This window comes from Folsomia candida, unplaced genomic scaffold, assembly GCF_002217175.1.
Source record: "Folsomia candida strain VU population unplaced genomic scaffold, ASM221717v1 Fcan01_Sc046, whole genome shotgun sequence".
NCBI lineage: Eukaryota > Metazoa > Arthropoda > Collembola > Entomobryomorpha > Isotomidae > Folsomia > Folsomia candida.
The window spans coordinates 117644-138999 of record NW_019091238.1 but is presented as its reverse complement, the minus strand read 5'-3'; the positions used below and the strand labels follow the sequence as shown (position 1 = coordinate 138999).

At 36.9% G+C, this 21356-nt stretch overlaps 1 protein-coding gene and 1 long non-coding RNA gene across 3 annotated transcripts; one reads left to right on the top strand and one right to left on the bottom strand.

Moving 5' to 3' along the window:
* Positions 1-7212: 7212 nt before the first annotated feature.
* Positions 7213-13076, bottom strand: LOC110861852 (histone lysine acetyltransferase CREBBP). Its single transcript, XM_022110987.2, has 5 exons — positions 12965-13076; positions 9654-9684; positions 9228-9275; positions 8465-8771; positions 7213-7863 (listed from the first exon to the last, which is right to left on the bottom strand). The coding sequence occupies exons 3-5, from the start codon at positions 9269-9271 to the stop codon at positions 7657-7659; spliced, it is 558 nt and encodes a 185-aa protein (XP_021966679.1). The 5' UTR covers positions 9272-9275; positions 9654-9684; positions 12965-13076; the 3' UTR covers positions 7213-7656.
* Positions 13077-13615: 539 nt separating this feature from the next.
* On the top strand, positions 13616-15336 carry LOC118433279. 2 transcript variants are annotated; one of them, XR_004833290.1, is made up of 3 exons: positions 13616-13822; positions 14356-14409; positions 14515-15336. It is a non-coding gene; the product is annotated as an uncharacterized LOC118433279 (long non-coding RNA). The 2 variants fall into 2 exon arrangements; XR_004833289.1 differs by having other exon boundaries at positions 14045-14409.
* Positions 15337-21356: the final 6020 nt, after the last annotated feature.

Genomic DNA, 21356 nt, shown 5'->3' with positions numbered 1-21356 from the left:
GAAATACAAATTCATACATGGCACTGACATTTTATAAAGCATTATCAAGATTAGGTAGTATCAAATATCTTCAATCACGGGATACATATGCATGCTATCTTACTTTTGTTTAAAATATGTACATAGTCTGAATATATTCTTGTATTGTTATTGTTGTCATTGTAATCAAAATGATCTGATTTGTCATATAATACTAAGAAATGGAAAGTTTTAACTTATTGGCGTCAAACCTTGCAAAAATTATCATCACAAATTATACGTTTTCCCATTCACTTATGTGTTAAATTACTCACCTCATGTCCAACAAACCATATCACTATTGTCAAATTGAACAATCAAATACATTGGCATGTAATTGATTAATTATCTTGTATATTAACGCCCTCCTTAATTCATGGTAAGTGACTAATGCAATATTTGACATTGATATCTAAGTAATCTATTCCCTGTCATCAACCTCACTACACTTTACTTAAAATCAATCCACTTCAAACAAGTTTATTGAACAAATCTGCGAATTAATTTAGTTCTATATTTGGAATTCACAATTTATCGGTATAAGTTTATCATTCTACACGTCAACATTATTTAAGCGTCAGGTCCTCAAACTTTGACAGAACATGATACCACCGTCAGTAGTTCTTCGGCACGTACGTCGATATATTTATATAATTGGTATTAACTGCTGACTAATTAATTATTCATTATATTCCAATTACCTTAACGAAACACTTGATTTTCGTGTGAAATTATACACAACATTTTATACCTAATTGTTTAAATTATCAGACTTTTTCACAATGGTTGTGTCAACGAAGACTTTAATTATTTTAGCAAAGGTGTCGTCTTGGGTGAGTTTTTACTATTAAGTTTTTTTTCCATACTTACAAATAAAATACGTGAGAAATGTTTACATAAACTATATGTACAGAAATGGCATGTATATAGAAATTTCATGCAAATATTGGAAAGGTTTTAATTTCTGCAAATACTTATTCTTAAAGAAGGGTTCGCAATTTTTATTTTATGGAACGGTACATCAATTATGTCACGCGAGACGGGGGAGGGGGCAGGGTCCAAAACTCCTATGATATCATGCCAATGTGACACATGGTAAAGTGGGGGGGGGGGTAGCCTAGAAAATCCGGACTTTTGCGACATAATTTATGGACCTCCCCTATAGACTTTTTAGTACCTACATACTCAATTCAAGATTTAGCCATATAAGTTAATTATAGAATTGTCAGTCGTCGCAATTCTCGCAATTTAGAAATATGTATTTATAACTCGCACACCTTTGGAGGCATTATGTTTTTATAAAAGTAGCGAGATTTTATAAAAGTTTTATTCCAATTTGTTGGTACATTTTTCATAATTTTACCCAATACATTGCTGTTTTATTTCGCGTAAATTATGTAAATTAAAACTTGTCGTGAGTAACCCGACTTTCCCCTCCGGAAATACTTATTGCAGTATAATTTTTTCTGATATATATAGGTCGTCTTACTGACTGGAACCGTAGTAGGTGTTAACGCTCATGTGACGAGTCGCTGGACTCAAGAATGGGGACAAGAATCGTTTAGGGAGTATTGTAAAGCCCTCAAGCACCCCACTTGCCCAAAAACAGCAATAAGGATGGAAATTGCTTTCGTCGCTATTACGATAACCGTCCTGATTTCAGCGTCCGCAAGCCTTCTCGTTACTCCGGCCAAATTAAGAATACCTGTAAAATATTCTCCACTCACGTACCTTAAAATATTTAACATTAATTCAAATTCATGTACAGGGTGGTTAATATGTCACGCTACAATGTAAAATTTTTCGAGGGAAAAATTTCCAATAGTTGCCAAAATTTGGTTTCTAAAATTCAACATTTTATGAGTTTTGTCATCAGTGCTCCATCAGTTTTGATAATAATTTTAAGAAACTCAATCCAAAATCTTGTAACTAATGGAAATTTAGGGGTTTTCATTGAAACATTGAAAAATTCATTGAAAAATTCTGCATTGCAGCTAGGGATGTCAATATGTCATGTCGAGGAGTAAATGTCGTGTCATGCCGAAAGTGTCAATGTCATGTCATAAATGTCCGTAAATGTCGGTAAATGTCATTGGGCCGAAATATACGACATTTATGACAAATATGACGGACAAATTCGACATTTATGACATTTATGACACATAATGTAAATAAATCGCCAGACCCTTTGTGACTGCAATCTGTTGAAAATAGACCACAATTTCCTTTTGCACCAGGTCCGTGAGAAACACGGTTTTGAATTTTTGTCTCAACCTTCCTTCCCTCCGTTTATTCAAATGACGATTTTGAAACCTGATCATCTCCGTGTTTTTTAATTAAGATTTTATTTCTTGTAGCAGTCGATAATTTCAGCATTTACGAGCTTAGCATTTTTTCGACAAGATAGAAACAAAATAGTTAAATGTCTGTATAATTTAAAAAAAGAATTAAAAAATCTTCATTCTAACTTCCTAATTTCATAAACCTCCCTTTGTAAAATTATTCGCTTTTTGAAGAAATAAAACCTTCTAAAAAGCACACAGCGATTAACAGGTTTTAAAATCTGTTGATGGGAAAGTTTTAAGACACAAAAATTCAAAACTCGATTGAGACTTAGGAGGAGAGCGTCACCACCTGCCCTTCACAGATCTCGATGCCCTTTGGATATGTGGTAGGGTCCCATGAGTGTACTAAAACCCTGCAGTGCTTTGACTCCATGGCCACATTTACGTCCGCCACACCCACTCAAAGGGATGAAAACCACAAAAGTTACCAACTTCAAAAATCCACCAAAAATCCAATTTTGCGCGGATTTTGATAAAATTTGCATTTTTGTGATCCCAGATACTTGTCTGATAATATTCAATAGCAATCTCAACTTTTTTGAAATTATCGAAATTTTCGAGCTGATGAACTATTCGAAAAAATTCAAAATTTCAAAAAAGTTGGGATATCTACTGGATATGATCACACAAGTATCTAGGATCACAAAAATGTAAATTTTGTCAAAATCCGAGCAAAATTGGATTTTTGGTGACATTTAAAGTACATGAAAACAGGGCTTTTTTCGTGTTTTGGCGCCTTTGAGTGGGTGTGGCGGGCGCAAATGTGGCCATGGAGTCAAACCACTTCAGGGTTTTAGTACACTCATGGGACCCTACCACATATCCAAAGGGCATCGAGATCTGTGAAGGGCAGGTGGCGAAGCTCCCCTCCTTAGAGAATGCTAAGCTCATAGTTGAAATATGACTTCGAAAATATTAGTTTAATACATATAAACTAGCTTATCATCTCTCCCTCAATGGCTTTATTATGTAGCAGCAAGCCACCATTAATTGTCGCCAAACTGTTGCTCCTAGAGCAAGTTCAACAGAATGAGAGATGAGGCAAAGAACGTAATTCGATAAACTTTAGGTGTTTTAAAACAAGTTTTTAAACATAAATATATAATTTCTTGGTGATTTATATATTACAAACAGATGGATAGAATTGAGACTAGAAAATCTTTCTGCTGGGGTGGTTCCATGTATGTTCGTAGAGGGCAGTTTTTTGTAAATGTCATAAATGTCCAAAATGTCAATGCCAATGTGTCACGACATGTCATGACATTTGACAAATTGACACATTGACAAATATTGACATTGACACGCTTTTTTAAATGTCAGACATTTGTGACATTTATGACATTTATGACATGTCGACATGTCATGACAAATGACATATTAACAACCCTAATTGCAGCGTGACATTTAAACCACCCTGCATGTGTAATTTATAAATTGTTAAATTATAAAAATTGTTAGGTTCAAATTTAATCAATATTTATTTATTTTTAGGATATCATACTTCATGGTTTGGCAGCTTTGCTTCTAGCAGCGGCAGGAACTTTAATCTTAGTTTCCGCAACCAGCATAAATTCCTATCTAACGGCACCCCTCGAGGGGTCCGGATTGCTATATTCTTTATATACAAAACCCATAACTTTAAACCCAACGAATATTTCGTAATTCTGTTAACGGGACTCGGCGTATGATTGTCAAGTATAGCTTTGGGTATGTCCAGTAATGCCTGACACACCCCTTGGGGGGTGTGGTCAAAGGTCAAAATGTGTTTTATGACTACTCCCATCATGTGGGGTGTCGTTGAAAAGCTCGTCTCAATTCCTGTTTAGTGTAATGGTAGGCAAAGCAGGTACAGCCAATTCCGAGGTCAGGGGTGTGGTCAGAGGTCAAAATGTGTCTCATGACCAGAGGGCGGATAAGTATGTATTTCTTGATGTATTTTTCTATGTTTATGTATTTTTTGTATGTATCTTTCTTTATGTGTACAGTCCTATGGGCCATAACGTAGCAACCCAGAAAGTCCTGTTTTGTTGGCTGAATGGAGCCTGCACGCGCTGTTCCCCAATTTGCACGGATTCATGTGAAATTTTAAACTTTGTCCTAGAGATGCGAAATTTGGCATGAACATGCACCAACATATGCTGCATCATAATATAACATCAATTCCCGTTCCGTTCGCTATAAATTTTTCAGGAAAAATTAAAAACCAAGAAATGATAGGGATGACATTTGGTTTTTGGATGGATAGAAAGATTCTATCCATCTGTTTGTAATATATAAATCACCAAGAAATTATATATTTATGTTTAAAAACTTGTTTTAAAACACCTAAAGTTTATCGAATTACGTTCTTTGCCTCATCTCTCATTCTGTTGAACTTGCTCTAGGAGCAACAGTTTGGCGACAATTAATGGTGGCTTGCTGCTACATAATAAAGCCATTGAGGGAGAGATGATAAGCTAGTTTATATGTATTAAACTAATATTTTCGAAGTCATATTTCAACTATGAGCTTAGCATTCTCTAAGGAGGGGAGCTTCGCCACCTGCCCTTCACAGATCTCGATGCCCTTTGGATATGTGGTAGGGTCCCATGAGTGTACTAAAACCCTGAAGTGGTTTGACTCCATGGCCACATTTGCGCCCGCCACACCCACTCAAAGGCGCCAAAACACGAAAAAAGCCCTGTTTTCATGTACTTTAAATGTCACCAAAAATCCAATTTTGCTCGGATTTTGACAAAATTTACATTTTTGTGATCCTAGATACTTGTGTGATCATATCCAGTAGATATCCCAACTTTTTTGAAATTTTGAATTTTTTCGAATAGTTCATCAGCTCGAAAATTTCGATAATTTCAAAAAAGTTGAGATTGCTATTGAATATTATCAGACAAGTATCTGGGATCACAAAAATGCAAATTTTATCAAAATCCGCGCAAAATTGGATTTTTGGTGGATTTTTGAAGTTGGTAACTTTTGTGGTTTTCATCCCTTTGAGTGGGTGTGGCGGACGTAAATGTGGCCATGGAGTCAAAGCACTGCAGGGTTTTAGTACACTCATGGGACCCTACCACATATCCAAAGGGCATCGAGATCTGTGAAGGGCAGGTGGTGACGCTCTCCTCCTAAGTCTCAATCGAGTTTTGAATTTTTGTGTCTTAAAACTTTCCCATCAACAGATTTTAAAACCTGTTAATCGCTGTGTGCTTTTTAGAAGGTTTTATTTCTTCAAAAAGCGAATAATTTTACAAAGGGAGGTTTATGAAATTAGGAAGTTAGAATGAAGATTTTTTAATTCTTTTTTTAAATTATACAGACATTTAACTATTTTGTTTCTATCTTGTCGAAAAAAATGCTAAGCTCGTAAATGCTGAAATTATCGACTGCTACAAGAAATAAAATCTTAATTAAAAAACACGGAGATGATCAGGTTTCAAAATCGTCATTTGAATAAACGGAGGGAAGGAAGGTTGAGACAAAAATTCAAAACCGTGTTTCTCACGGACCTGGTGCAAAAGGAAATTGTGGTCTATTTTCAACAGATTGCAGTCACAAAGGGTCTGGCGATTTATTTACATTATGTGTCATAAATGTCATAAATGTCGAATTTGTCCGTCATATTTGTCATAAATGTCGTATATTTCGGCCCAATGACATTTACCGACATTTACGGACATTTATGACATGACATTGACACTTTCGGCATGACACGACATTTACTCTTCGACATGACATATTGACAACCCTAAGTATGACACTTGAGCACTTCTGCAGAATTCGCGAGATAGCGAAGGTTTTAAGTTGGCGAAAACGCGTATTTTCACCATGCGAAACTATACGGAGTTCACCTCTCCGAGTTCCGATTATGTCCTGCGCTTCTCTTCGCCAGGTCATCGGTTTTCACCTTCCTCACATAATTGAATTTATTAATTTCCGACCTAGCTCTCATTAGATATGTTATACTTGGCTTCTACATAATTTGTTAACACTTTTTAATATTAAAAAGAAAAAGTTGTTATCAGTGGAATTTTTTAAACAGTTGGGTAAAAATAGTGGATTGGATTACCCTTTAAATTTCTTTCACATTGCATATTTTTATTTATAAACTTATTTGACCATAACAAAATGTTGCCTTGCCCAAAGGAGTGAATGAGATATTTCTAAATTACTTAGTATGTTATTTGTAGCACATAGAAATTTTACCCATCGTCATGATTGCAGCAAAATAGACATTTTGCATATGCCGATTTGCTTTTGCATAAATTCACATATCTTTGTCTATTTGCAAAAGGGGCAAAAAGGGGCAAGGATTTTTGTAGATGAGATATAAGGGTTTAAGAATGCATTTATAGTTTCTCGAAATACCACAGGACTAGACAGGATTTTCAACTTGAAATTTTTCCCATTTACCCCAATGTTAAAGGCCAAGTTTAAGTATAAGCCACGCCCTAACCAGTTGAAGAATTCGAATGAAACTTTCCAAAATTGAACATCTATATCAAAGGTATAGAAGAGGGTAATTTGTTTTCGCATCCGTGAGAATAGGTTTTGGCCCACAAATTCGGTATTCCGGACCAGTGTGCCCTCTGGTGGCAGCCACCACCTAGTAATGATATCGGAGCGTATAAACATGTCAATAAAATGGTTGCTGGGGTAAGAGGAGGAACGCTAGAATATAATTTCAAAAATATTCAAAAAGCTAAAATATCTAGTTTATAATTATAGGTTCTAACAATTCTTGCTGGATGTCTCTATTCTGCTGTTTTGATACTGATCAGGTCATGGAAATTGTAAAGATTGAAGAATAATTTAAAACAAAAATATTAAAGGATATGTACCAAGCCCGGCAAAATTATTTCAAAAAATTATCATTTTTATTTATTGATCATTGTATAAATTGTATCGCAAAAACTAAGCTGTTAGTAAAACAAATCACTAACAACCAATCAAGCAAACTTTTGTAATTTGTGATTAACAAATTACTCGCTTATTTCATAAATTTCTTATGTTTATTATATGTCCACAAGGACGTGAAAGGAAGGAAAGTCGAGTTTCGTTCGAATGGCGGGAATATTCAAAATACAGGGGATACCGCCAGACCCACGAACAAGGGCTGAGGTCATAAAGAGTCCAATCATTACAAATTCCGTTCACTTCCAAGAAATAGTTTCAGTTAAAAATATGTATGTATATAGAACAAATTTAATTTGAAAACCGGATAAACTCTCGCCCGGCGGGTGACGGGCTTATCCGCAAGTTTATTAGATTATAAAGTTGTCCTGCTCCTGATACATAATTATTTAGGCTGAGCTGGATTAACTCTGTTACTATCGGCTTGTTTGGTCGGAAGGCAAACAGGGCAGTCCGATTGCGTACAATGTTTCCAATGCGATAAGATTTGCCGAGAGGATGAACAGTGAGTTACGGTGCAAGATTTTCCGGCCTGGCAGATAGTCAAATGCGCCAACACGTCCTTCATGGTCCGACAATGCGGAAGGGTGCACTGGAAGATATGTAAAATTACCAGACATTAACAACTTGGTCTATAAGTTCACATTTTTTGTAAATGGCAACTTTCCTCTACCTCTGCACGGAATGAGGTGAGAGTAGTTTTTCAGTGTTTAATATTGTTCCCATCTTACACTCTTAAATCGAAATGTCCTTTAAAATGACAACATATTTGAGAATTACGGATTTGTGGGCCTTGACCTCGTCCTCAAGGTCATGAGGTCAAAAATATTAGTGTCCCTAAAGTGGCAGTCAGATTTTTTGTCAAAATGACACCACCTTTGAGGGTTTGACCTCGTCCTGAAGGTCACGAGGTCAAAAATTTTACGCCATTGAATTCGTGGTGAAATGTCCTTTAAAATGACGCCCATATGAAACTTAAATTGAAATTTAATTTAGCCCACACCCCCTGGCGCTGTAGGGTGTGGTCCGGTTTAACCCATTTTCGGAATCGAACGAGAATTAAAAATTATATACACAATGGCGAAAACGGAGTTTGATTATGTTGACTCGTTCTGGGGATATCCTGCTTAAAGACGGACAGACGGACGGACAAGACAAGTAGCGAACGCTACTTAATAAATCCTTTATCTTACCTTTGCACCATCTGGAGCTTGAATTTCCCTTTTCTGACACTTGTATGCATGCAGGAGCACGATAAGTTGTTGTTGGATAAGTTTTCGCTTTTCGTGATCCACATTTGACGGTGCGGGAGCTTTTGGTTGATCATTGACTGGCAAATCATTGCTGATAGGCTGTCCCTCAACGACTTGGTTGTGACCATGAGCGCCGACCCCAGTTTGCATCATAGGAATATCATCATTCGCAACACCGCTACCCGTATCGTCCCGGAAGTTCAGGGATTCCAGCAAGCCTGGCAGATCAGCAGGGTTAGTTTCATCACTGGAAGGAACAATTTTAAATTAATTACTGGATTTTAGTCAATAAAAATCAACTAACAATGGAGGTCTCCCAACGTATGGTAAACAAATTTGGACCAAACCAGTGTCAATTGATCACAAATATAAGTAGCGTGAAATTTGCAATTGGCACTAGCTGCCAATGCGCAGGTTTGGCGGAGATATTTGCATCTAAAGTGCGAAAATTGCACAGCAAATTTGGAAAATGATAAATTTACCGGCCTTGGGGTGCGTTTTATCCTCTTTTTATGCAAATGTCTCCGCTAAACTTGAGCATTGGGAGATTGTGCCATTTCCAAATTTCATACTAATTTTATTTGTGATCGATTGACGCTAATTTGGTCCAAATCTGTGCGCATAAGGTGGGAGATCTCTATTGTAAGTGACTAATTTATTCAATATGTAAATGACTAGTATAACTTAGAGGTTTTAAAATTACCAACACTGCATTCCTTCAGGATCAGGCACTCCTTCAGCGTCCATAATTCTGAAATTTATGGAATTGCTTAATCCTGATGTTGGATATGCACTCTAAGAAACCCGGTAACTAAGTTATTACCAGGCGGAGTAGCTATGTGGCTCTACTGCATGGTAATTAATTTATTATTGTGTAGAAGAAAATTAGTTACCAACTGGTAATATTTTCAAATTTCGCGACCGGGGTTATTACTGGTTTGATAGCATTTGATAGCAAAATGTCTACCACTCAATAATACATTAATTACCATGCGGTACAGTCACATATTTAGATACTCCGCCTGCTAATAACTTGTTACCGGGTTTCTTAGAGTGTGCATAAGAATTACAAAGATTGCAATACATAATATCGAGACAGAATTTAAATCTCTGCTACTTTTGCACATACCTTGTAGAAATTAGGAGCAAATTTAATAGTGCTAAAAAAAATTAGACAAATTTGTTACGCAATTAATTAATTATGCAATAGGCAGCCTTAACTTGCGATAAGTAACGATACTGATTTCAATATTATTTGTGCAGGTTGAATTTTTGAGACTTGCTCCTCGCCACTGACGAGAACGTGGATTGGCCACATTGCATTATGGGTTGTGCATCTTCACTTTAATTCAATGTGACAAAAAGTTTAAAAATTTCAATACCTCAAAAATATGAAAATAATTATTGTAAAATCATGTTCTGGATTTTGAATCAGAAATTTTTCCGTATTTTTTAATCTTAATAAACTGAACTTATGTATGTGATACGGTTATATTTATTTGGGATGACGTGATACGTGTGTAATGCTCTGGCTTTGCCTCATTGAAAGTATAGGAGGGGATTATACAAATAATGATGAGACACGCGTGTATATATGAGTATTTTTTTCTGCTATCGCCCCCTCCAAACATTTGTATTTTTAATTTGAAAATTTTTGATTTCAGCAAGTGTACTTCGGTATTTCAATACAAAAAATGCGTTTTAAAAAAATCCATATATCAAGGGTACGTCTGAAGGACCAAAAAGGACATTTTGGGACGTTTATACATATCCCTGCATTGTGAACCAACCAAAGGTCGCATTGACATGCGGTTTCGATCTTTATTATCCAGATAATATTGTCTAACAACAATTTGAATAAGAAGTCGATACGTGACCTCTTCGACCTAAACTTTGACCTTTATGGAAAATTCAAATTTTCCAGTCTGTTAGCACGCTATTTTATTCTCCATGCGCTATTAGAGTGATAACTTAGTATCAGCGCATAGCTCCCTACCATTTGGAACGAAAACCATGTAATCATGGTAGAGAAATTAAAATTAGAGACATTGTTGCTGAGAGGATTATTTGCCAATGCTTAACAACATTGATTAAATTCGTATTACTGTACAAATTGTGGACCGATTTTCAAAATTCTGACTTTTTTGCAAACCTTAGATCCACTGGCGAAATATATATTTTCTGATTTTTTTCATTCGACCACTCCCCCTCGAAATTAAGGTCACAAGTTCAAAAATTGTATAAAATAAAATTAATACTTACAATGGAATTTCAAAGCACAAAAATCGTATTGCATGTCGAAAAATTACTTCAACCCGCTGGATACGTTACCCAATGTTCGAGTGGTCACATACCAATCCCCAGTGGGTGTGGCCCTCGACAATTTTTCTAATTTTCTTCAAAAGTATGGGTTGTAACATATCATTTATCTCAGCTCGATGAGGACATTCCGATTGAATAATTATAATTTTAAAACCACCCCCCATTGGGTGTGATCGCCAGTTACTTTTGATATTTGATAAAGCAATACGTAGCAAGTATTGGAATTTCAACATTTAGATAGGTAATTTGTTTTTAGATTTTACTACTACATTGAGGATCTCAAACTTGAGCTGAAAAAATTTATATCGCGCCTGGCTTGTATAAACTTAACGTTGGCTTGAAATACTACTGTCGCGAGGGGTGGAGGACTGGTTTTCAATTTTTAGACTTTGCAAATTGGGTGGTGACCCAATCATGAAGCCAAGAAAATAGCATCACAGGACATGGTTTTGTTCAAATAAAAAAGTAACTGGAGACCACACCCAATGGGGTGTGGTTTTAAAATCATAATTATTCAATCGGAATGTCCTCATCGAGCTGAGATAAATGATATGTTACAACCCATACTTTTGAAGAAAATTAGAAAAAGGGAAAAAGGGCCACACCCACTGGGGATTGGTATGTGACCACTCGAACATTGGGTAACGTATCCAGCGGGTTGAAGTAATTTTTCGACATGCAATACGATTTTTGTGCTTTGAAATTCCATTGTAAGTATTAATTTTATTTTATACAATTTTTGAACTTGTGACCTTAATTTCGAGGGGGAGTGGTCGAATGAAAAAAATCAGAAAATATATATTTCGCCAGTGGATCTAAGGTTTGCAAAAAAGTCAGAATTTTGAAAATTGGTCCACAATTTGTACAGTAATACGAATTTAATCAATGTTGTTAAGCATTGGCAAATAATCCTCTCAGCAACAATGTCTCTAATTTTAATTTCTCTACCATGATTGCATGGTTTTCGTTCCAAATGGCAGGGAGCTATGCGCTGATACTAAGTTATCACTCTAATAGCCCATGGAGAATAAAATAGCGTGCTAACAGACTGGAAAATTTGAATTTTCCATAAAGGTCAAAGTTTAGGTCGAAGAGGTCACGTATCGACTTCTTATTCAAATTGTTGTTAGACAATATTATCTGGATAATAAAGATCGAAACCGCATGTCAATGCGACCTTTGGTTGGTTCACAATGCAGGGATATGTATAAACGTCCCAAAATGTCCTTTTTGCTCCTTCAGACGTACCCTTGATATATGGATTTTTTTAAAACGCATTTTTTGTATTGAAATACCGAAGTACACTTGCTGAAATCAAAAATTTTCAAATTAAAAATACAAATGTTTGGAGGGGGCGATAGCAGAAAAAAATACTCATATATATATATATATTTGCTTTTACTCGGGACCATAATACATAATATATTAATGAATATGCAATCTATTTGCCATTTTTAGAATTTGGTCTCGAATTCAGCATATTCTTGACAATTTCGAAATTTCACACAATAACAAATTTTTAACGACGTATCGATTTTTTGATGCAATTTTGCATCGCTTAACTAATACGTATTAGAGTTTATCCAAGTAATGATTATTTAGTTTTTGGATTAAATTTCTTAAATGGAGACACAACAAAGTCAAATCGCGTATTTGAACGTCATGCTTACGTACAGAGTGGGTTTAAATGTCAGGTTACAATGGAAAATTTTTTAATGGGAAAAATTCTTAAATTTCCATTAGTTATGGATTTAGGATTGAGATTTGTATTAATTTTTATAAAAACCAATGGAACACTGCTGACAAAATTCTTAAAATATTAAATTTCAAAGGAAAAATTTCAATAACTAATGGAGCTTTGGGAGTTTTTCCCATTGAAAATGTTTCCATTGTAACGTGACATTTAAACCACCCCAAATATATTTTATTTTGAAACGTCAAGATATCATATGTGCATCATCAGTTCAGTATAATAAGTATCTTTTATTGAATTGAGTCTATTCTCATTTATAAAATGTTTTATCTTAAAATGAATTTTATTAAATACCAAAACGATTTTGGTTTCTAGACTCGATTATTAAAATAAAGTAAGAATGGAGAAAATATAATTTAACTTACCTCTTTCTTTGTGATGATAATGTGTCACAATTTGTCACGTTGATTTTGCACACAAGTTCTTAAATTTAGTTTAAATAAAGTCTTGATTGTCTGCTTTGGCGTGAGGTTAGTTTGTAACTAAGGTACTTGGGTAGTAAATAAATACATTGATGTAACCAATTTACATAAATGTGGTATGCATTAAGGGTGCTTTGAATACAGTTAAATATGTGTTTTTACATTTCTAAGAACTTCCGCATTTGTATTTCAAGAATAATAAATTCCTCTCTAAATCCATGCAATGAATTGGGGAGCATTGCCCCTATCTTTTCAGGTTCACCTGACCTTTCTTCCTTTCTCAAGACCAAAAAGTCTGCTTCTATATTTATTTATCTTGCATTCTGGAAACGAACAACCTCTCTTTTTAGAGAAGAACATACCTGTCAAAAAAACTTTGTTTCATTCGATGTCAGTCATCCCGATTTCTGACTGAAGATATTTGTTCACATTCAGTCATTTTCTCTGAAACTCAGAAGAGTTAGATTTGTTACATATTTTCTCCGGGTTCGCACATATGCGAGAGATTTGTCCCACTTGAGATGAGAAGATGCTCAATTTCTTTATTTCATACCACGCCATGCACCACATGGCAAGTAGAAAGCAGATCGATAATCATGTATTCACAGCTGCTGGTCATTTCCTACGTAATTCTTTGGCAGATATTTCACACAAATTTTGGCAATATTTATATCTGAAATATTTTAATCATCATCTCAAAATTGTCGTTTTATTATGTCAATCGTAATACTTGGACGTGTAAGGGGGGAAAATATTTCTGATCCAGTGGAGCACGTACTAGATTTAAATTCCAATTTAGAGGTAAACCAATTCGTAAATATTTGCATTTAGGCAATTATGTGTTTGCTGAAATACTTAATACATACGGAACGGCTTACTTAGCTTTTCGAATTTTTGGCAAATTAAATATTCGTAGAAAATTTACAGAAATTGGAAATTTTAAAAATCCCAACATTAGAATATATATAATCTATGCATGGACATATTTTGTTGGGTGACCAGACTCTAATTATTTATTAACAGAGACACCCAGACCAGTTGCGGTAGCACATTTAAGCCAAATGGCCGACATTATGTAAATACAATTTATTTCGTAGCTCATTCCAAAATATTTTATTAAAATGCGTTCCGCAAATTTTGCAATTTTAACAATTCATGCTCACATCTTAGAAGCCTGAAAGGTCGGTTCACAACTTTTTAATATTGCGGGTTACTTATTTTTGCGTAGGAAAAAGTCGTTTTTTACCGACGTAAACTACACATTTTTCGCAAATTCTTCATCAATTAGAATTTTCGTTTCATTTTCAAATAGATTTCCATTTAAAATTATGTAGTCCCACATTTCGCAACTTCACCTGTCGCGAACCACGCAGACATACGACGCTTAAGTGAGTACCCCCAATATACGTAATTTAATGACACGTATTTCTGTTAATATGTACAAATTAAATTTTAGCAATTAATCAGCATAATTCCTACACATTTGTATACAGGACCAGCATCCAGAGATTGACGACTATCTCGTCTAAGTGGATCCAGGCCCACCCCCCTCCAAGTCTACTCGAGTCGCATCTCCTACACTTTTCGCACCCGGAATGCCACGTGTGGCTTCCTAAAACGCTTCCTCGCCGCCTTAACAACACTACCGTTCATGTGCTACACCTTAATCGCTTCTGTGGGCCAAAACCTGGGTGGGATCCCGATCAGAGGTCAACGCCGCCGATTATACGCCGCCGCGCCGCCAGACGCCGGTAGTGTTTTACGCGCCGCCGCCGCCGATAAATCTTATTTCCTATACCTACAACATTGTGGCGCCGCGCCGCGCCGAAAAATCCTCGAAAATTGTCCCCGCCGCCGCCGACAAACTCGTCAGCGTTGACCTCTGATCCCGATGTACTGCGAGGGCGAAGGGGCCTCCATCCTGACCCAAGTGGGCTTCACGATTCCACTAGTTTTCCCCATCCTCGTCACAATTCAGGAAAATTTGGCATTGTAAACGTTCCGAACTACATGAAACTGAGGAACCGTTTTTAACGAAAAAACGAGCAACATATTTCATAGGGTGGCTCTATTTTTGCAAATTTGTCTGCTCTTAATAACGCTCGTATGGGGGTAGTCTCCCTGATTATGTTTCGTACCTTGTCCAACTTCTGGGTTTTTGAGGGGGCCGAAAAAATATTACAAATGATTACAAGATTATAAAAAGACTGCTTTACCACTTCGACATACATATGTGCATAATATACACGCACTTGTTGTTGATGTATTCATGTCATGGTTTACAATAAATGGAATTTTTATGTGGGTTAAGTTTACCCTATTGATCTAATAGCTATGTTATTTACTTCAAAATTTACCTTACGAACATTAATTCGTAGCCAACAGACACTAACAATGCAAGTCTTTTACGTGTACAACTCAGATCTGGTTGGGACCAATTTTATTTTGTTCACCACAAAAAATAAACATACCCGTATTTTTTCGTTTTTCATAATGCGCTAATTTGAGCGCGGGGCGCGAATTTTAAAACATTTTTCAGCCAAAACCTCGGTTTTTAAAAATTCTGTAAATTTTCGAATTTTAGCGCGAATCCAGAAATTCTAAAACATGTCTCTTCAGAATGAATTACTTGACTTATGAAAAATCCTCATGCACCTATTATACGAAATTAGATTGTAGACACATTGGTGGACACTCATTATTGTTACAATATCAAAAATTTATTTGATTAAAAGGATTAAATTGAGTTCTTTTTAATTTATTTTTTTGAGTAATAGATAAAATTAATAAAATGGCAATAGACACTACTAGAGCAGCAGCCCCTCCTAATTTATTAGGGATCGACCGAAGGATAGCGTAAGCGAACAAAAAATATCATTCAGGTTGGATATGAACGGGGGTAACTAAAGGATTTGCAGGGATAAAATTTTCTGTGTCTCCTAGAAGATAGGGGTATATTAAAGTTATATACGGTGTATATATGGATGTATATATACAAATGTATATATAACTGTATATATACACCTTAATTAATCGCGGCTCTTCCCCCGGCCGCCGGGGGAAGAGACGCGATGCACCAGTACGCCGAGTATGTGTGAATCTGCCAAATCTTGCCGAAAAACCCTTTCGTGTAGACAGTATTCAGGCCTGGAATTAAGGTAAATATGTGTACATATGTAGCACAATATATAAACTCTATGTTTGTTTTAGCAATGACAATCAAGAACATTTGGCATTTTCTACGGTTACAAATTTGAATAGTTTTCCTGCATAATCCGACATGAGTTTGTGCAGGATTGAAAACGATAAATAGAAAAAAACTGTGAGGAAATTTGGCTCCATCTTCTGCTGATTTATGCAACGATTTTATGCAAAAAACTGCAATATATGTGCATACTCTTCTACAGAATATGACCCTTCGACATTTTCTGCAAAAACGTGTAAAATACAAACGCACAATGTAATGTGTATAGAGTTGTTCTTGTTTACTGCAAAAGTAGACAGTGATTTCACCTCGGGTAAATCTAAATCTTGTACATGGAAAATCATTTTGACATCTTTTAATTTACATATATTCTAACCACCTTTTTTGCCACCCATTTCCTAAACTATTAGTAAAATATCAGGAGGTGTACCTCTTTTTGAAATATATATATTTTTACCCTAATATTTACCTTCGTCTTCCGCCTCTCTCTCCAGCCTATGCGCCTCATTCATCATCTCCACCGTTTCCTTCGCCTTCCTCGTCAACTCAAAACGGAACAAAATCGTGCACATGATGGGCCCCAGCCACCCATAGTCCAGCAGCTTGTTCGTCATGTCATATTCGCCGGAAGGGCCCTCTGCAACCCTGCTATCCTCAACCCAAATCCCGTCAAAAAGTGAACCGTTCTCGCGAAATAAAACCAATACATGGTTTTCGTGACTCCCCGTCTAAATTTCCCCTTAACTTCGACGACCTTATCTTCCTCCCACGAAATCTTGAACGGTACGATGCACATGGCACAGATCACTTCCAGGGTGAAAAGGTTCATTCTATAGGCTCTCGTTAATAAGGCGTTTTTCAAGCGAAACAGGACGTGCCGTTTAAAAAATCCCATTTTTCAAGTTGTAGATTTTTTTCAGAAATATATTTACACTCTTAGAAAATGCTATTCGATATTCCTGTCCAAGGCATATGTTTGACTCTACCGGCGTGGTAATTAGGCTTTAGTAAGGCTATGGTAATGAAAATTTACCACTTAGGAAAAAATTGCTACCAAATCGGTAAAAAATTACTACCAATATAGAGCACCTATATTGGTAGAGCACCAATATTACAAGAAGATCTAGTGTTCCGCCCTTATCTACGCAATTCAAACTATTTAACTCCATCGCACGGGCAACTCTTCTTTATGGCTCATCCATATGGGCAATGAAATTCGTGGACGACATCGATAAACTGCAAATCCGTTTCCTGAAGAAACTACTCAGACTTCCTCCATCTACCCCTGATTACTTTGTTCGATTGGAAACAGGTGCGCGGGACACAAGACTGCAACATCTTGCTGACACATTGGGTTTCTGGGAAAGAATATCAAGAAAAAAAGAAGACTCCGTAAGGCAATGTATGATCATACAAATGAAATGGACACGTTTAAACTCGACACCAATGCAAAGAAACCATTGCTGGGGCGAAGATTTTCTTGATCTCCTCAAGGTCGCAAAATGTGAAAACCTCCCATCAACTTTGACGTCCCTTGTGACTATGCGTAAAACCCTCCTAATTAACTATGAACTGCATATTAAGAATCAGGACGTCTCGAGGATGCAAAACTCCAGCTTCATTCCACACTACAAACCCATCAAACTGAAATCTACTACAGAAGGATATTTCAACATGAACCACTCGACCTAAAAATGCAGTTTGATGACCCAATTGCGCCTAAATAAATTTAGCATTAAAATTGGAGAATCCTATATCCCCCTAAATTCAAATTGCCCCCTACGTAGTGACACTTGTTCTGTTGAACACCTTATGTTTTCTTGTACTTCTCTAAGATCTGAACGACAATCATTAATTTTTCCATTAATTCCCAATTTTAATCCAACTGAATTTACTAATATGCAACTTTATATTGCTCTTTTTTCTTCGGCCTATAGTAATAGAGTACTGAATAACTTATTTCTTTTTTGGCACAAAGTTGCCAAATATTTTGACCTATGTTCTGATCAATAATTACTTATTTTAATTTTATTTAACTTTACGATATTCAATATGTAACCATTCATGATGTGCAAAGGCTGTTGGCTATGATGCAATAAATCAATTATTATTTATATAGACCGTTTCTTTCACAGGGTCGTAATAAATTTCCTTTAAAAGCAAAACTACCTGTGTAACGGATACTTTCTCTTTCTTAACTGTTACATAAGCCAGAATCTTTGGCGACCTCAGGAATGTGTAGCAATTCAGTTTGTTATTTCTAATTTAAAATGCAATTTCCAAAATAGAGTGAGACGTCAAGTTCGCTACCTGATTAAACCTTTTTTCATCCTTAAATCCAAGGTTGACAGCACAAATTTCCTTTCTTTGGCATTCTGTGCCTCCAGCCGCAAAAACTCCATCAAATTTTCTAAATTGGTAGCAGAAGTCAAATCTGATTTCTTCTCGCGTACCCTCAAATTACTATTCTGCCATCTGAGTAACACTTGCTGTGGCAGACTGGATTCCACTAATGGATAAATGAGTTCACTTGGATCACTAACTTTCCCCAACGACTCGAGATTCTTCAAATGACCTTCCAACTGGTCATGCAATTCTTCCACGTCGGCATCTTCTCTTGAATCCGCGGCGCTATTGATAGCCAGGCCCAACAATTCTCTAATATAAATTTGGCGTAAAATCTTCTCATCACCAAACCGGGACTTCAGCTTCTCAACCACCAAAGGATAATTCTGATCCGACCGTGGATAAATCTTGATCACTTTTTCTGCTTCTGATCCGGGGACGATGGCTTGAATCAAATACTGAAACTTCACGTTTACTTGCAATTCATCATCTTCGTGAATCTGACGGTATTGAGCCCACCACCCCAACCAGTTCTTCCAACTCCCATCGAATTTCTGTAGCTCGATCTTGGGCAGTTTGAAGTTTCTATTCTTTTTAACTCGCTCCCCATTCACGGTGACGTAACTACTACTTGCACTCGGACTTGGTGGACGGATTTCTGCATTAAGAATCTTCTCAATATCCATGATAGCAACTCTGATTCTATCTGAATATTCTTCATTCATTGCACTCTCCTCCCCATAAGACTCCGCCGTGCAATTGTCATCCAACATCTGGGTAAGCACTTTTTCATCATGTTCTCTGATCGACGTCTGCAGGGATTCCAACTTCCTTAACTTGATGGTAAGTTCTCTCGAGTCCTTTGGATCTTTCGCCAACTCAGCAACTACACCATCCACCATCTTGGTAATGGAAGCTCGAACAGGAGCCCTCGCCTTCTTCAGTCGATCCATTATGTTATCTCAGATTCAACAAACAAAATCAATTAGAACAATACACGCTTATTAACTCAATCAGCAACAACGCCGACCTCTATGGCTCCCGAACGCTCAGGATGGGGCCCTCAACGAGGCAAGACAGTAATTTATTAATAGACGAATAAAGTTGAAGTTCCTCTCGGGTCGGACACGCCGATTTCAATCTGGTCGGTCACTCCGGACCCACGGACTACTTCACAGCAACAATAAAAACTTGAAAGGTATCACCTGAACAGCCCCCGAATACCCAGGGTCGGGTCCTCAATGAGGCAAGGCTTGATGTGATCCTCTCCTTCGAATCTGCTCCTCGTCCGGACAGCAACAATCGCCCAGGATTTCCACGGAACACTTTTTGCACGTACACTAATTCAATCTGCTCCTCTTCCAGACAGCAACAATAGCACAGGATTTCCACGGAACAGTCTTTTGCACGTACAACTAATTCACTCAAAAGGTCACAACTCACTGACCACTATAACTAGTCAACTTTCAACTAAAACTGACCCAACGAGCAATCACGTCGAGGTCACCAATAATGTAAAAACCAAGCTATCACCTACCCAGAGTATAGTGTCTTTACGAATATTTAATTGTGCCTTGCTCGTTGGAATTAAAGAAAGTGACTGAGTGAATATACGATTATTTTATCTACTTAAACTGGATTTTATTTTCAACAAATTCCTAATTTGTCAACACAATTCAGAGCTCTGCACTAACACGAGTTGATTGGTGACTTACTATTAACAAATTAATCGTGGACATCAATTACAAAGAATTAACAATTCTTACTCTTGATTTCCTACCGCGACGACTAAATCCAAAATGTCTGACTCTGACAACGACTAAAACTCGACTGTGTAGAATTCTTCTACCTACTTACTTACTACGATTTATAACAAAGAACGACGCGCACTCAAAATCCCACTCTGACGTCACCATGGCAACCACCACCACGTCACGGGGCAATCTTACACGCATATCCAACAATTTACAAAAATACATAAAACAATTTCATAAATACATCATTTTACATTTAACAATCTACGTAGTCTGGACATGAAGGGAATGGAATGTGTATAACATGGGAAGCCGATTGGAAAATCGAATAAGCGCGGGGACATTTTCCCTCGTCCCTCTGTCCTCACCTTTGGGCGGCTACTATATTTTTTCTGTCGTTGGGAGCGGCATGTTCCTTATGTAAAGCTGCATCGAGAGTTGGAAAGGAGTCTTGACAAAATATGAAATAACTAGTTCATCTGAAGTACATCCAACGGGAATGGGATTCCGTTCCCTTTCCCTTCATGCAAAGATGTCACTACTTCGTCTGAAGTATATCCAATGGGGAAGAGGATTCCGTTCCCTTTATTTTCTACTCCTGCAAAGATGTCACTACTGCGTAACGGGACGAGGGAAGGAACGGAACCCTTTACCATCGTTTGACGACTTCACGGCGGCTCCAGCCTGTACACCCCCAACAGAGTGATAACCACATCCCAATGGGGCAAACTCAAACACAAGTAGTGGCCATTTAGGCGCGCGACCACACCAACAAATCACACCCAACACTCGGGGTGTAACCACTTTCGATATGCAAACTCCTCAGCTAATATCCGGCATCCCCTATTCCTTTCAGCATAGCAATAACTGTACAGTCCACACATGAAGGGAACGGAATCCATTCCCTTTCCATTGAGATTCCACTACTTCGCCTAAAGTGTATCCAAGGGGAATGGAAGAGGAAGGGAATTCCATTCTCTTATGTGTAGGCTAAGCAAATATATTTTGTAATTTAAACAATCCAATATAA